At 39.7% G+C, this 17,977-nt stretch overlaps 1 protein-coding gene and 1 long non-coding RNA gene across 3 annotated transcripts; both read right to left on the bottom strand.

Annotated features, from left to right (window-relative positions):
• Positions 1-573: 573 nt before the first annotated feature.
• On the bottom strand, positions 574-8,696 carry LOC110458455 (mucin-22-like). The gene is made up of 5 exons (XM_021510156.1): positions 5,909-8,696; positions 4,836-5,151; positions 4,521-4,600; positions 2,437-2,728; positions 574-2,055 (listed from the first exon to the last, which is right to left on the bottom strand). Exons 1-5 carry the CDS (start codon positions 8,579-8,581, stop codon positions 1,367-1,369), a joined length of 4,050 nt encoding a protein of 1,349 aa, XP_021365831.1. The 5' UTR covers positions 8,582-8,696; the 3' UTR covers positions 574-1,366.
• A 2,034-nt stretch (positions 8,697-10,730) lies between these two features.
• On the bottom strand, positions 10,731-17,060 carry LOC110458481. 2 transcript variants are annotated; one of them, XR_002463799.1, is made up of 3 exons: positions 16,829-17,060; positions 16,464-16,568; positions 10,731-10,831 (listed from the first exon to the last, which is right to left on the bottom strand). It is a non-coding gene; the product is annotated as an uncharacterized LOC110458481 (long non-coding RNA). The 2 variants fall into 2 exon arrangements; XR_002463800.1 differs by having other exon boundaries at positions 16,488-16,568; positions 16,829-17,059.
• Positions 17,061-17,977: the final 917 nt, after the last annotated feature.

The following is a 17,977-nucleotide window of genomic DNA, read 5'->3' as shown; positions in this document are numbered from 1 at the left end:
AACAATAGTAATTAGGAGTTAATAATGTAATGAAACCATCAAATTTAGATCCCATGAGTGATCGTGAACATACAGTGTGTGCCCTCAGTGTGTAGCCTAGTCAATCATGTTTATAGCTCGCTTGATGTGATAAAAGTTGATATGATCAGCACAGAGATTAAGCTCTCGAGATGATTGATCAGGCTAACAGGCACTAAACCGAATTATTTTGTAACCCCTGCAGAATTGAGGATTTGCTTTACTTTTGGCTTGAATGTTGAGCGTTCGTTCACGTGAGGAAGGTTATGGGTTTTGTCCGCAGGCCGGGATATACCAAAGTCCTTAAAAATGGTAGTTGTTATTCCGTGCTTAACGTTCAGCATTTAGGAGAATGGCAACAACTGGTTCACCTGTTGTCAGTATAATGTGACCGGACGGAATGCTGTGCTGGGTGTCTTGGGCATGGCATTTCAGTGAGAAAGCATTATAAAGTCGGAATCAGATCCGCGCTATCACAAGGAGGCAAGCACTCCAACATACCCTGTCTCCTGCATACACACATAGAGGCACGTCCTTAAATTACCTTAGCTGTTAATAGGACGTTAAACAAAATTAAACCAAACTAAACTTATTAAACCTTGTTGTTAAAGTAAAATAAAACATGAATACGTTATCCCATAGACAGTCGGCTTTATGTAAAATATGTGGTCTGCAGGTTAGTTATATAATGTCAAAAAAAGAGCATTGCATGTGTTATATATACAATGTCGAACATTGTGTAGCTAATGTCTTATACAATGTCCAACATTTTGTATTTTCGAAATTATTTTGACTTTTAATTTTGCTCAGGGCTGTAGGTGGGGTATATATCATGTAAGTTGGTCTTAAAAACATAGTGGTATAAGTTTATGTATTAGATTCATATTATTTTTTATATTTTAGAATAAACAAAGATGGGGATCATTATTTGATCAATATTTTCTTTATTTACTAATGTTTTTCTTCTAAAATACAATACAGAATGAAATGCGATGTCTTGGAATGTAAGAGGCATGGTGCAACATTGTGGTGAAAGATAAAAATATAATATTAAGTAAGGTATTTATGAATAAATATAAGAATGACAGATGCAAGATTATTATTTTGTATATTAAAAGAATGGCGTTGTTTGCAAGACCCCCTAAGTAAGAACAACAGATTGTACGGGAAGCTATTTCCAGGATGCTCAGCCCTGGAAGCTCTCATATATATATTCTTTTCATTCTGAGCAAGTTCACTTTTGTTTAAAAAAAATCTCTCAGTGAAAGCGAAACTATACTGTTGCATAAAACGTTAAGTTATATAGCAGATGTAAACAAAATATAACTATGTCGTGTCCGCTGAATCATTACAGCATATTGTGAGCGAGAAGGAAACAGTCCAAATTACATACGCCACAGTGCCTGTTTTTCGGAATGCCGTTTACCATGGCCAAAGCGTTTCCCATCTGTTTTGTTGTAGTAAAGAACACACTACCGAACCACAGCAAATCCGCGACAGGTAAGTCCTCAGTGTAGAATACTTCTACTGTAACGTTCATTGTTACTTGGACAATTTCAGTGAAACCGTATCTCATGAGAAACGGGTTGTTGGTCTGGTCAACCAGCACGAGTCGTTCACTACAGTAGTGGTCAGTCGGACTGCCCTTGACCGTAAGGACCAATTGGACCTTGTGATTTAAATAGTGACAGTAGAAGTCAGAGAAATACATGTTCATGTTGCGGTTCAACAGGACGAATGTGGGGACATGTAACCTTACTGGCCCGAAAAAGGAAAAGTCTGGAGGAAAACATGTCACCGGGTCCACGGCTGCGCTGAAGAACAGACCCTGTACTTGTTTGTTGAGTGTGGAGGCCTGATCTCCTCCGAAGTTCTTGTCGTACTTGTGCATCAAACCATCTGTATTCATGATATTGTTAAAGTACTCCTTGGACTTATTGCGATAGAAATGAGAAATATTGAAATAGTTGGGCGGTCTTCTTAAAACGAAACGTGTCGCCTTGATGTAAAGTTCGAACACCTCATTTTGCGTCATATCTGAAATAAACATAGCTTTTTACAGGGTCAAGTGTGACGTGTTGTTCTACATGCATACATGTATATCTCTAAGCCAGAATGGAGGCTGTCACGCTTTGAAGTGCAGATTGCTTAATAGTAATGTTAAAAATATGTTTTGCCTGTTTTTTAGTATGAATATACTAACAGAAATGTTGTGTTTAGTGTCAGAGAACGTTAATGTTATACAGGTATTTTTCAATATATCTAAACCGGACTACTTTTGTATGAAACAGCCACTTTACTGTTCAGAACAGTATTTGAGACAATTATACAAATTTGTTCACAAGTGCATTTCTTTGATATAATCTGTGTTTGTATGAATAGGCAAACAGAGTTCGTTATTATTCTTTATACACTTACGTGCAGTAAAAGTTGTTACGGTTGAGTGTGAATTTCCAATAAAAAACACGTCATTCATGACGTATCTCGTGCAGACTCTGAACAGCTGTAGTTTATACTCTGTGGCGGGGTTTAGATCGAAGGGGATCTCATACGTTGTTTCTGAACCGTGGTATATCATTATACATGCGGCTGGAGGGTGAGTCTGATACAGAGTGATAATAAAGGCGTCCGTGTGTTCGCCCCTGTGCTGTAGGTCTGTCAACATGTACCGCCGTGGGCCGGTACTGACTACAGTTACATGGTAGGATTCCTGAAGTGAGAAAACGGGTAAATGCAATATAACTATGACAACATGTACAATTCATGACATTTTAAATAACTGTCCTTTATACATATTTCTGGCTGGTAAAAAATGATATGTTTGTGGAACCTATTCAGTTGGAAGAGACAACTAATATGGGAACACCTGCATAATTGTGCACTCTGCTTCGAGACAATAAAGCGACCAAAATAAATCTGAAACACCCACTGCAAACTTATCCTTGTAACCCTATCCTTTTTTACTCCATTCTTTCTACCAACTTTTTAATTTCCAAGCGCCAAGCAATATACCAAATGGGGAAGGCAATGGGTTCTGTGCCAGAACGGGATATACAAAAAGACCTTTAAAATGGTAGTTGCCATCCCTACTAAATATTCAGCACTAATGGTACATATAATTACAATTTAACTGTTTAACATAACGTATCATTTTTGTAATGATAGTGTTAGGTTTGGTTTGTTTTTATTTTGTTTAACGCCCTACTAACAGCCTAGGTCATTTAAGGACGTGCCACTCCATGCGTGTTGTGTATGCGTGCTTGCATATGTGTGTGCAGGAGACAGGGTGTGTTGGTGTGCTTGCTGCCTTGTGATCGGATCTGATACTGACTTTATAGAACTATCTCACTGTAAGGGAGTGCCGATGTCACCCAGCACAACATTCCGCCCGGTCTCATTTTACTGACAACGGGTGAACCAGTTGTTGCCATTCCTTTTAATGCTGAACGTTAAGCAGGGAATAACAACTACCATTTTTAAGGACCTTGGTATGTCCCGGCCTGGGGACGGAACTAATTGCCTTCCTCAGCTCAGCATTAGAGCCAAAATATTTATATATAGGTTTTGCCAAGCAATGCGCTAGTAAATAAAGGGAAGTTAAGAGAATACAGAAATCTAAAAATCCCAAATATTGCAATGGGTGCAGCAGATTTATTATTGATCATTTTTGTGTCTCGAAATAGAGGACACAATAGCAAATCCCCAATTCTGCAGTGGGTCCCCACCTATATCGCCTTTAACGATGGATGCAGTGGATAACAGCAGAGGTATCCTTTTCTCGATCTCCGACCTGCAGGGTTTTGATGGTGTATTAGTGAAGTTGCAGTCCAAGGCTGGTATCAGATCCGCTCTATCGATAAGAGGCAACTGTCCGTCTTTTACACACTCACATATATATATAACACACATGGTGGCTCGTCATTAAATTACTAATATTAAATTGTTTCACATAAATAAGATCGGGACTAAATTATTAAAAATAGTATCAATTTCATAATTTGCGGTGAACTTAAGACAAGGTTTTCTTCCATGTCTTTTGCTTGGGGAAAATTGAAGAAAGACGAAGGAGATGCACCTATAAAATAGATACTGTTGATAATACTAACTCATACATTCATTAACAAAGATGATTTGCTGCCCGTAGGGCAGTATTTGGATCTGTGTGTTTTCTTTTCTCACTTCCCTACCAACTCTTATTTAACGGTAGGCTCTCCCTAGGTACCGGACTTAACATGGCCTTAGCCTTTGATGGGACTTCAAACCTCATCCCATATAAACAAATTAACAAGGGCTAAAGGTTATGGCAGAAATAAGCAGATTTATCTGTAACCTATTGGCCTGTGAGAATATCGTGTGAAGCCAGAAATATTACCATTTAAGGGCAAATTAAATCTATATCATTGGGAAGAGAAACAAAAACATGTTTAATTGTTACCTACGTGCATCCTACGCTGGCCTGTCTATTGATATAACACATCTCTCCGAAAACAAAATTCATTTACCTTTTTCGAATCATCTGCTACAAAATCTTGGTATGTTCTTATAGGTTGTGCAGTCATCATCAGATCAGTGTAATTCAGGCCTGTGTATCAAAAATATGCAGCAATTCGATTTTCAGTTATAACCATACATATGTGCATATTTTTTGTAAATCAAACGGCTATTACTTTTGCAATTTTACCAAGATAATCAATGGCGTTTATGATTTTGTCAGTGCAAATTAAAAATCTACTAATTTACCTAGTGAAGATACTCATAAATATAGAGATGATAGATAGTTGAGGTTATTATCAAATGATATCATTAACAACAGTTACCATCTCTAAAGAGCACTGTTTTCTTGTCTCCAGTCAGGACGGTGTACCAAAGACGATTGTTCACACCAGACATGCGTACACCGTGTACAGTTACTGTTGCTGTGGACGCTTCCAATACGTCATATGGGCACATGAAGTTACGGATCTCAGAGGCACGACTATTTCTGATAAATGTTTGAAATATCGCGTGAGTTTTCAAATTGGTTACTTGCAACAGAAGAAATTCTAGATCAGGTTCGTTTGCGCGTTTGATGTCTATACGGAATGTTGATGGCGTTTGGACTCCTTGGCCCCACAGGATAACCGAAGTCACTATCTGAAAAATGTAATAAACACATATGTTATATGGGAATAGCCAAGGTTCGGACGCTCGTAGGGTAAGATATTCCCCTGGTCAGGATATCACATGGGGATTTCTCGGAGTACTCGCACACTAACAGTTCATTGTATTTGAAGAATGAGTCACTGAATTTGAAGTTAGGAAGCGCTAATTATAGTTCAAGTAGTTTGGAAAATATGTACAATGGCAGCAATTGGAAAGGTACTTATCACCCTTTATTACGCCACAAGTGTTTAACTTTTGCTTCATCTGAATGTATATTTGAAGCTTAAAACAGCATGTTATGTAACATTGTAACTGTTCTGTATCAACCTGATACGTGAAACTTCTGGGACCTAATCTACCAGCAGAATCCTATAAAATAGACCAAACATCTTGTAAGACATGCAAGGATATGTTCAATATACGTATTCTGCACATACAATGCTGTTTAGTGTACGAACACGAGTGCAATGCTGTTAACAAACACATAAGCTTACTGAAATTTACCCTCGTGGCATCCAAGAAGTTTTGAACATGACGTAAAGGAGTTTTTTTAAGTTAGCGACCAGAGCTGTTGGTTTAGATTGCTAGACAACCCTTACTTAGGTATTTCTATAATATTCTTTACTGAATGTACTGTGTTATTTACACATCTGTGATCAAACCTTGTTTTTTTTTGGGGGGGGGGGTTAACATATACAAACATCCATTAACTCAAGTTAATTATTTATACATGTGTGTATCATCCTACCTTGTCATGCAGGTTCCATTTCTCACGCTGCCATTGGTTATAGACTGCCCTGTCGACGACTTCATCAGAGGTTTGAACCTCATTCGACTTCAGCACATTTGGTCGAATACTTGAGGACACGGTTGTTGCCGTACTCGTATTGATCTGTATGTGCTTCAATGATGTATGAGCACATTGTTCAGAACATGTCACTTGAACATTCTCTTGTACACTATTAGAGTCCATGAACGAGAAAGCACTCGTGGAAGCAGCTCTTGACTTGGAGAAAGATTTTATGAAACTAGATTTGTTGGACATGGTAGACACTTTGGTTGTAGGGTTTGTACTAGCTTTGTGGGACATGGTAGACACTTGGGTAGTAGAGTTTGTACCATATTTGTTGGACATGGTAGACACTGGGGTTGTAGAGTTTGTACTGGATGTGTTTGCTGTGGTATACACTTGGGTTAGTGTGTTTGTACTAGATTTGTGGGACATTATAGACACTGGCGTTGTAATGTTTGTTCCAGATTTGTTGGACATGGTAGACACAGGGGTTGTAGTGTTTGTACCAGATTTGATGGATGTGGTAGACACTGGGATTGTACTAAATTTGATTGACGTGGTAGACACCGGGGTTGTAGTGATTGTACTGGATTTGTGGGACATGGTAGACACTAGGGTTGTTGTGTTTGTACTAAATTTGTGGGACTTGTTAGACACTGGGGTTGTAGTGTTTGTACTAGATTTGTGGGACATGGTAGACACTAGGGTTGTTGTGTTTGTACTGGATTTGTGGGACATGGTAGACACTGGGGTTGTTGTGTTTGTACTAGATTTGTGGTACTTGTTAGACGATGGGGTTGTAGTGTTTGTACTGGATTTGTTTCCCGTGGTTGACACTGGGGCTGGTGTGTTTGTACTAGATTTGTGGAACTTATTAGACCCTGGGGTTGTAGTGTTTGTACTAGATTTGTGGGACATGGTAGACACTAGGGTTGTTGTGTTTGTCCTGGATTTGTGGGACTTGGTAGACACCTGGGTTGTTGTGTTTGTACTAAATTTGTGGGACTTGTTAGACGATGGGGTTGTAGTGTGTGTACTAGATTTATGGAACTTGTTAGACACTAGGGTTGTAGTGTTTGTACTGGATTTGTGGGACACGGTAGACACCGGGGTCGTAGTGTTTGTACCAGATTTGATGGACGTGGTAGACACTGGGGTTGTAGTGTTTGTACCAGATTTGTTGGCCACGGTATACACCGGGGTCGTAGTGTTTGTACCAGCTTTGATGGACATTGTAGACACTGGGGTTGTAGTGTTTGTACCAGGTTTGTGGGACACGGTAGACACCGGGGTCGTCGTGTTTGTACCAGCTTTGATGGACGTGGTAGACACTGGGGTTGTAGTGTTTGTACCAGATTTGTTGGACACGGTATACACCGGTGTTGTAGTGTTTGTACTATATTTGTGAGACTTGTTAGACACTGGGGTTGTAATGTTTGTACCAGATTTGTGACACAATGTAGACACCGGTGATGTAGTGTTTGTACTAGATTTGTGAGACTTGTTAGACATTGGGGTTGTAGTGTTTGTACCAGATTTGTAGGACACGGTAGACACCGGTGTTGTAGTGTTTGTACAAGATTTGTGAGACTTGTTAGACACTGGGGTCGAAGTGTTTGTACCAGATTTGATGGATGTGGTAGACACTGGGATTGTAGTTTGTATATTAGATTTGTTGGACCTGGTAGACACTGGGGTCGTAGTGTTTGTACCAGCTTTGATGGACGTGGTAGACACCGGGGTTGTAGTGTTTGTACTAGATTTGTGAGACATTGTAGACACTGGGCTTGTTGTGTTTGTACTAGATTTGTTGGACGTGGTTAACACTGAGGTTGTAGTGTTTGTACTGGATTTGAGGGACATTGTAGACACTGGGGTTATTGTGTTTGTACTAGATTTGTGAGACGTTGTAGAGGCTTGGGTTATTGTGTTTGTACTAGATTTGTCGAACATGGTAGACACCGGGGTTGTAGTGTTTTTTCTAGATTTGTGAGATATGGTAGACACCGGTGTTATAGTGTTTGTACCAGATTTGTTGGACATGGTAGACACCGGGGTTGTAGTGTTTGTACTGGAATTGTGGGACTGGTTAGACATCGGGGTTGTAGAGTTTATACTGGATTTGTTGTACGTGGTAGACATTGGGGTTGTTGGTATGGTATAATATATTTGGGACTTGGTAGACACTGGGGTTGTAGTGTTTGTACTGGAATTGTGGGACTGGTTAGACATCGGGGTTGTAGAGTTTATACTGGATTTGTGGGACATTGTAGACACTGGGGTTATTGTGTTTGTACTAGATTTGTCGAACATGGTAGACACCGGGGTTGTAGTGTTTGTTCTAGATTTGTGAGATATGGTAGACACCGGTGTTATGGTGTTTGTACCAGATTTGTTGGACATGGTAGACACCGGGGTTGCAGTGTTTGCACTGGAATTGTGGGACTGGTTAGACATTGGGGTAGTAGTGTTTGTACTAGATTTGTGAGACATTGTAGACACTGGGCTTGTTGTGTTTGTACTAGATTTGTTGTACGTGGTAGACACTGGGGTTGTTTGTATGGTATTAGATATTTGGGACTTGGTAGACACTGGGGTTGTAGTGTTTGTACTGGAATTGTTGGACATGGTAGACACCGGGTTTGTAGTGTTTGTACTGGAATTGTGGGACTGGTTAGACACCGGGGTTGTAGAGTTTATACTGGATTTGTTGTACGTGGTAGACACTGGGGTTGTTTGTATGGTATTAGATATTTGGGACTTGGTAAACACAGGGGTTGTAGTGTTTGAACTGGAATTGTGTGACTGGTTAGACATCGGGGTTACATTGTAGACACTGGGGTTGTAGTGTTTGTACTGGGTTTGTGGGACACGGTAGACACCGGGGACGTAGTGTTTGTACCAGATTTGGTGGACGTGGTAGACACTGGGGTTGTCGTGTTTGTACTGGAATTGTGGGACTGGTTAGACATCGGGGTTGTAGAGTTTATACTGGATTTGTATGACATGATAGACACCGGGGTTGTAGTGTTTGTACTGGATTTGTGGGATATGGTAGACACCGGGGTTATAGTGTTTGTACCAGATTTGTTGGACATGGTAGACACCGGGGTTGTAGTGTTTGTACTGGGATTGTGGGACTGGTTAGACATCGGGGTTGTAGAGTTTATACTGGATGTGTTGGACATGGTAGACACTGGGTTTGTAGTGTTTGTACTGGATTTGTGGGATATGGTAGTCACCGGGGTTATAGTGTTTGTACCAGATTTGTTGGACATGGTAGACCCCGGGGTTGTAGTGTTTGTACTGGGATTGTGGGACTGGTTAGACATCGGGGTTGTAGTGTTTGTACTAGATTTGTGAGACATTGTAGACACTGGGCTTGTTGTGTTTGTACTAGATTTGTTGTACGTGGTAGACACTGGGGTTGTTTGTATGGTATTAGATATTTGGGACTTGGTAGACACTGCGGTTAAACCTGGGATATTGATAGGAGATTGTGTATAAACTGGTATTGTATATGTTGATTGAATATCGATATTCGACTTGTTACGTAAAGTCTGAGTGAATCCAGAGTTGGTCAGTGTCTTTCCGGTAATAGATAACTTTGCAGGTGAAGATAAATATCCAGATGTCGTCGAGTCGAAAGTTTCGAACAGAACACATTGTTTAGATGGTTCAATCTGATGTGCGGCGTTTACGTCATGTTTTGGAATTGGTGGTGTAGCATTTAATAGTGGGGGTCTAGTATGGAAAGGAAATGGTGTAGAGCTTGGCAAAAGCGATCGTTCAGCCGCTGCAGGGGTACAGGTGGACTGATATATAGCTGGTGTTTTAACGTGGACCGATGTATAGCTGGTGTTTTAACGTGTACTGATATATAGCTGGTGTTTTAACGTGTACTGATATACAGCTGGTGTTTTAACGTGGACTGATATATAGCTGGTTTTTTAACGTGGACTGATATATAGCTGGTGTTTTGACGTGGACTGATATATAGCTGGTGTTTTAACGTGTACTGATATATAGCTGGTGTTTTAACGTGGACTGATGTATAGCTGGGGTTTTAACGTGGACTGATATACAGCTGGTGTTTTAACGTGGACCGATGTATAGCTGGTGTTTTAACGTGTACTGATATATAGCCAGTGTTTTAACGTGGACTGATATATAGCTGGTGTTGTAACGTGGACTGATATATAGCTGGTGTTGTAACGTGGACTGATATATAGCTGGTGTTTTAACGTGAACTGATATATAGCTGGTGTTTTAACGTGGACTGATAGATAGCTGGTGTTTTAACGTGGACTGATATATAGCTGATGTTTTAACGTAGACTGATGTATAGCTGGTGTTTTAACGTGGACTGATGTATAGCTGGGGTTTTAACGTGGACTGATATACAGCTGGTGTTTCAACGTGGACTGATATACAGCTGGTGTTGTAACGTGGACTGATATATAGCTGGTGTTTTAACGTGGACTGATATATAGCTGGTGTTTTAACGTAGACTGATGTATAGCTGGTGTTTTAACGTGGACTGATGTATAGCTGGTGTTTTAACGAGGACTGATATATAGCTGGTGTTTTAACGTGGACTGATATACAGCTGGTGTTTTAACGTGGACTGATATACAGCTGGTGTTGTAACGTGGACTGATATATAGCTGGTGTTGTAACGTGGACTGATATATAGCTGATGTTTTAACGTGGACTGATATATAGCTGGTGTTTTAACGTGGACTGATATATAGCTGGTGTTTTAACGTGGACTGATCTTCCCGATCTTCCTTCTATACTGAACCTGTCTAGTACCTTCTTCGCTTTGAAGTCAAATGTGTCTGTTAACGACAGATTTCTCCTTAACTTCTTGGAAATCTGAAACACAATTCATATTCAAAAGTGTAAACTGGCACACAAGACATCTGCAATGTCAAAATTGTACCACTGCAATACATACTGCATTGTTAAAACTGTAACAATGCAAAAACGTCCGATTTGCTTCGAATTACTCGATTCTAAAATGTGTGTTTTTTACTGCTTTTTTAGAATTAATTCTAATATATTTTATTTAATAAAATGTAGTTTAAAATGTAGTTGTAAATTATACTGTGCGTATAGTTCATTGTTTTTATGCAGATGCCCGGCCCATTTATATGAATTTCCTTTGTTAAGGGTGAAAGCGTTACAGAACAAGTACATGTATAAATATATTGTTATCATTACTTGCATAAAATATTTTTTAACAGTATTCATTTGCAACTGACGATCTGAGGATCTGTGCTTTCCTTCCCTCCAATTAAAAATGCGTCCTGACCATGTAATGCCATATCGCTATTGAAATGTAAAACATTGTACAAAAAAATACTAAACCTAACCACATTTGGAAAGTTATTCATTTTCGGCTATACATAGCATGGCGTTACCTGAGCTGGTATGCATTTGCTCTGAGAACATAAACTGCTTGGGCCGTGATACGGGACATGGCCATGTAAACAAGTGAGTAAGGAGGAGGAAAGATACACGTTAATTTGCTCTGAGAACATAAACTGCTGGGGCCGTGATACGGGACATGGCCATGTAAACGAGTGAGTAAGGAGGAGGAAAGATACACGTTAATTTGCTCTGAGAACATAAACTGCTGGGGCCGTGATACGGGACATGGCCATGTAAACGAGTGAGTAAGGAGGAGGAAAGATACACGTTAATTTGCTCTGAGAACATAAACTGCTGGGGCCGTGATACGGGACATGGCCATGTAAACGAGTGAGTAAGGAGGAGGAAAGATACACGTTAATTTGCTCTGAGAACATAAACTGCTGGGGCCGTGATACGGGACATGGCCATGTAAACGAGTGAGTAAGGAGGAGGAAAGATACACGTTAATTTGCTCTGAGAACATAAACTGCTGGGGCCGTGATACGGGACATGGCCATGTAAACGAGTGAGTAAGGAGGAGGAAAGATACACGTTAATTTGCTCTGAGAACATAAACTGCTGGGGCCGTGATACGGGACATGGCCATGTAAACGAGTGAGTAAGGAGGAGGAAAGATACACGTTAATTTGCTCTGAGAACATAAACTGCTGGGGCCGTGATACGGGACATGGCCATGTAAACGAGTGAGTAAGGAGGAGGAAAGATACACGTTAATTTGCTCTGAGAACATAAACTGCTGGGGCCGTGATACGGGACATGGCCATGTAAACGAGTGAGTAAGGAGGAGGAAAGATACACGTTAATTTGCTCTGAGAACATAAACTGCTGGGGCCGTGATACGGGACATGGCCATGTAAACGAGTGAGTAAGGAGGAGGAAAGATACACGTTAATTTGCTCTGAGAACATAAACTGCTGGGGCCGTGATACGGGACATGGCCATGTAAACGAGTGAGTAAGGAGGAGGAAAGATACACGTTAATTTGCTCTGAGAACATAAACTGCTGGGGCCGTGATACGGGACATGGCCATGTAAACGATTGAGTTAGGAGGAGGAAAGATACACGTTAATTTGCTCTGAGAACATAATCTGATTGGGCCGTGATACGGGACATGGCCATGTAAATGAGTGCGTAAGGAGGAGGAACGATACACGTCAATTTGCTCTGAGAACATAAACTGCTGGGGCAGTGATACGGGACATGGCAATGTAAACGAGTGAGTAAGGAGGAGGAAAGATACACGGTAATTTGCTCTGAGAACATAAACTGATTGGGCCGTGATACGGGACATGGCCATGTCAACGATTGAGTTAGGAGGGGGAAAGATACACGTTAATTTGCTCTGAGAACATAAACTGCTGGGCCGTGATACGGGACATGGCCATGTAAACGAGTGAGTTAGGAGGAGGAAAGATACACGTTAATTTGCATATGCTGAATCATCTACTCTACAAGTACAGACTAACTATTTAGCTCTCATTCCGTACCTGTGAGTGACCCAAGGAAAAGCGTGCAGTCGTACATGTGTGTACGTGCCTTACCGAGCGATACTAAATATTGACTTTACTCATATACGCAAAATATCTATTTGTGTTTATATCATGGATTGACATTATCTTTATATTCCACTACTGTAAAATGGCAGCTGAATTACCCAAAAATAGGCAAAAACCGCGTCGAAACATTAAGTGCACCCGGGGACCCTCATACGATCAAACAGGTAGTGGGCATACTTATGGACAATGCTATATTAAAACAGACTTTACAGCCGTCAATGGGTATTGACAATCTCTAGGCCGAGAAAGTAGCATTAAAAGATCGAGTTGACGAAATGGAAAGATACTTCCGACGTAATTGTCTTTAGTTCCGCGGTATCCTTGAGACGGAACGAGAGAGTACTGATGATATCATCTTAATAACTTGTAATGACGCGCTCGGTGTAGCGGTAGTTCCTAGCGATATCAGCAGAACACATCGAGTTGGTCCAAAAAGTGCTGATCGACCTTGAGACATTTATCGTATCGCACGCGAGCTACAGTCTACGAGGCAAGGTTCAACCCGATTAAGTCGAATAAAGGCGAAAAGTCTGGTCAAAAACCACACAAATAAATAAAGCACTGACGAAACAGCGGATGGAAGTGTACAGTAAGACCCCGTGGTTAAGAAAGAACAAACACATATCTGGTACGTTGACGGTCGCATTGTTATTCGCGATAACCACCAGCAAAAGGCGCATGTCACCTCTCTGCGTGAGCTACACAGCTATCCCGACCCCCTCTCCGGCGTTATTGTTATTGCAATTTCACAAGTGTGCACTACTGTCTCTCCATACGATATACATAAGTTTTGTAACGTAAACATACTATACCGTTTTCTAAAGTATTATCTTTACTCTCGAGTGCAACTTGATTTTCTATAATATGTACATGGGAATACAGTTTGAAACAGAAGTGCCTTTTACATCTACCCTTTCTGTGTAAACATTTACCTTGTTGATCAGCGAGGATGATCGTCACGGATGGTATGTTGTTACTGTACACACAGATTCCACTTGTATCGACTACACCCGTTCATAATTGATTTGTCCAAATTATTCTAAAACATTTACCAAAATCTTGACGCCCAACATAATGTTTTCATAATGTTTATAACCTGTTTACTAAATTTACTTTCAATTTTTTTTAAAATATAAAAATAAATCCTTGCAAATATTTCCCAAAACTGTGTTTTGCACATATATTTATAATACTTACCTGTGGTGACAAAGCGTGTTGGTTCGTCACGGATGGTTTCATATGCCTGTGTACAATCAAATTTACGCACCCATAATGGAATTGCCTAATATATATTATACACGTGCTGGATTACCCGTGATGACCGACACCGCTATCTGATTTTACGCCAGTGAGGTTAAACACCACAAACATAATCACTTACACACGAACGGTAGCTTTACTCAAAAGCAGGGCGGATACAAGAGCACGAACAGTAACCTAGTCTCGTTCAACCAGACTCTTGTTGCCTGCGCAAGCTACGCCGAATTACAAGTGATCAAGCGTCTGGTTGAACGAGACTAACAGTAACCATTACATAAATTAAGCCGGTGCCGGGAGGTCCGGAATCTGTCTTAACTATCTTTCGATCCATGTGCGACATGTGTGTGAAAATGACGATTTGTTTCTTAAATATCAGTTTGAATTGCGACCCGGGCGCGGGTCGCTTATTTCCCGCATATTATAGAGGGCCGGAGTTCTGACGTTAATCGACGACAGACCAATATAACAAAAGTCGATAAAATGTCAGAATAATTTGGACTAATTCCCCCTCTGAAAGATAATGGCCCTATTCTCCAACATCCATTTGATCAGGCAGAATGCCTGAATACTTACTTTTCTTCAATTTCTACTTTATCAAATGACCTTGATCCTCCTCCCTCCCGAATTTTATTTCATAATTGACAACATTGTACTAAAAAGGACATCGGAGATCAGTTTTCCACTTTACATAAAAAGAAACCCGTTGGTCCTGATAAAAGTGTCCCAAAATGTATAAAACGACTAACACCTGTGACTCTTCCTCTTACCCTTCTTTGTAACAAATCTATTCCTTTGTCTAGGAAAGCTGCAAATGTCAATGTTATATAGTTTCAAACTATTGTCCTATTTCTGTTACAACATGCTTTAGTAAAAAAAATAAAAAATAGAAAAAGTATTTTTTAAATATCTGTATAACTACTTGCGTGATTGTGAAGTTATTTCTAAGCACCAGTCAGGCTTTATCCACGGAGATTCAACTGTGAATCAAACTCTGTATATATACCATACTATTACTATTTCCAAGACAAAGGGAAAAGGTTCGCTCTGTTTTCTGTGATAGAGGTAAAGCCTTTGATAGAGTGTGGCACGATGGGTTATTATATAGATACTATGGCATAAAAAGAAAAGTGTTAGGGTGGTTTAAAAATTATTCATCTGATAGAAAGCAACGTGTTTTAACCGATGGCATATTCTCCACTTTTAAATCTGTGAATGCTAGAGTCCCTCAGGGATCTGTTTTAGGCCCTTTTATTTTTTTCTGTTATATATAAACAATATAGCTGATATTGTTACCAGTGACTTAAAATTATTTCCAGATGGAACTTCGTTCGGAGAAATTATTGATAATAACCAAATTGTATAGCAAACAAACTTTCAGAAAATCTGTCAAATATTAGAAATCGGTGTTAGAAATGGGATATTAAATTTAACCCTACAACAACTGTAGCATTGATATTCAGTAGAAAACGAAATACACCCAATATATACTTTAATGATAGTACAGTTCAATCTCCCTCTACTCAAACACTAAAGCGTAATATTATCTGATGATGGTAAATGGATTCATCATATTTATTACATATACAAGAAAGCATTTAAAAGGATTAATGTATTTGAAAAATTATCAGAATACATTGCTGAAACTGGCAGATTTGAATAGAGTACTTATACTTTGTTCGATGGGTCGGGGAGATACACTATATTTATTGTTTATATGTTTTGTTAGATAACTGTACCATACCGGAATTATTTGGAGATGGCTTACATAGACTTTGCCTGATGCCAAATTCATTTGCTTCTTTTTGCAATAAAATTTGTTGAAATGAAATATTTAGCATTGAGGCACGATAACATCCGCTACTCCGTACTTTATTGAAATACGTTACACTCCACAACAATGCTTTTGAATGAAGACTGTTGTAAACGTCTTCCCACATGTAAATGATCACATAACAGCTATCTATAAGTGCTTTCTGATTACGTAACAATGAGACTATCTTTATCAAAAAATATTGTCAACCCGTCATAAAGCGTTTATCGCTCGTGTGACCTCGTTTCTTTGTAATAACACCTAAGCGTCCTTTATCAGAAGTCATTTTGTTGATAAAAATATCACCATAACTCGACGTTGGGAGCTAATTGTTTTGTTTAATGGTCTAATTTAGCACTTGTCAGCAACCAACAAATGAACATTAAAAAACATCAGCATTCCTAATCAGCTCTATTACAATAACCCAATACATATTTACTTTACCTGTGTCTAAGTAACATGAAGTACCTGGACATTCAAAGGTGATCCGGTCCTGTGACTCCCTCTACACTCATTTAACAATGACAGCATACAATGACACCATATGTTCTACAAGAAATACACATGAAGTTTAAGCTAACTTATCCTCCATGTTAAATGTCAGGTAGCATTTATTGCGTTGAAAATTATAAAAAAAATGTTCGTATGAAATTCACAACATCATTGTGTACAAGGAAGTTAATATTTATAACATCAATGCACCCGATGTTTACTGCAGTTAAATACCGTATGTGATTATAATGATATAATAATGCTATACTGATCTAGCGTACGTTAATTGTAAATTAACACGGTCAGTTAGCGCTCACCTCCTGCTAAATATCATTTTTGCCGATGTAGGTGTAAACGACATGTCCCGGTACGTGTGTATCCTGGCAGCCACTCTAAACGTTAATCTAATGTGTATGTGTCCGGGTACGTTGTTAGGCTTCTCATGTTCGTCCACAGCTAGCTGACTCACACACGTATACTGTTAAGGGAGACATCAATAAAGCTATATATATAGACAATGGGCTGTATACCTTTGTCATTATAGGTAACAAGCGTTAACAGTATAAACAAGCATCATATGCTTGAAGTAGCATAGGCGGTTCTTTGTGGCGGTTTTTCCATTTGTGGCGGTTCTTTTGGGACGGTTTGTACTGAGTGACCTCTTAACTCATGACGTCATAATGCCTTTGATTTATACTTTCAGATGACGTCACGAGGGTTGTCTGGAAGAGTTGCCTGGACTGCGGGAGCGGTAACACACTACGTGTCCGGGTTTGGACTGCGGGAGTAGTAACAGCTGGACGTGTCTTGATTATGTTGAGAGAGAATACTATTTATTCGCTGCCGTCTGAAGTTAACAATTTCTAGCTACTCTCTCGTTTTAAAACAGTAATGAAATAGAATTGTGATGAAATACGTTTAAAAAAAGTTGTAATGTATATTAACTCTACAATAACAACTATATGTACAATAAATAACATTTTTTCTTACATATTTGGGTTTTTCGAGTTTTTCGGATTACGTTAGTTGATATCTAGCTTTCGAGTTTTGACGACGTCCTCAATTTTTTCGGTTTACGTTATGCTATCTAGCTTTCGAGTTTTGCGACGTCCTCGATTTTTTTGGTTTTCGTTATGCTATCTAGCTTTCGGGTTTCGACGACGTCGTCCTCGATTTTTCGGCTTACGTTAGTTGATATCTAGCTCGGTTTGGTTTGGTATTGTTTAACGTCCTATCAACAGCTGCATGTATGGTCATTTAAGGACGGCCTCCCCTGTGTGCAAGATGCATACGTTCAGTGTATGCGTGTGTTTTGGGAGGCTGCGATATGTTCGGGTTTGTCTCCTTCTGATAGCGCGGAACTGATGCCGACTTTATATTGCTACCTCACTGAAACATACTGCCGAGGACACCCAGCAGGACACAATACCCGATCACATTATACTGACAACGAACGAACCAGTCGT

Source organism: Mizuhopecten yessoensis, unplaced genomic scaffold (assembly GCF_002113885.1).
Source record: "Mizuhopecten yessoensis strain PY_sf001 unplaced genomic scaffold, ASM211388v2 scaffold9615, whole genome shotgun sequence".
Taxonomy (NCBI): Eukaryota; Metazoa; Mollusca; class Bivalvia; order Pectinida; family Pectinidae; genus Mizuhopecten; species Mizuhopecten yessoensis.
The sequence above is the reverse complement of the archived record's forward strand: the minus strand, read 5'-3'. Positions and strand labels throughout refer to the sequence as shown.

Excerpts from the sequence above, each read along its gene's own strand:
- LOC110458455 (XM_021510156.1), bottom strand. The coding sequence starts at position 8,581 with ATGTCCAACAATTCCAGTACAAACACTACAACCCCAGTGTCTACCAAG. Across the intron at positions 4,601-4,835 it reads AACAGTGCTCTTTAGAGATG|GCCTGAATTACACTGATCTG; the intron begins GTAACTGTTGTT and ends TTTGATACACAG. Across the intron at positions 2,729-4,520 it reads TAGCAGATGATTCGAAAAAG|GAATCCTACCATGTAACTGT; the intron begins GTAAATGAATTT and ends TTCTCACTTCAG.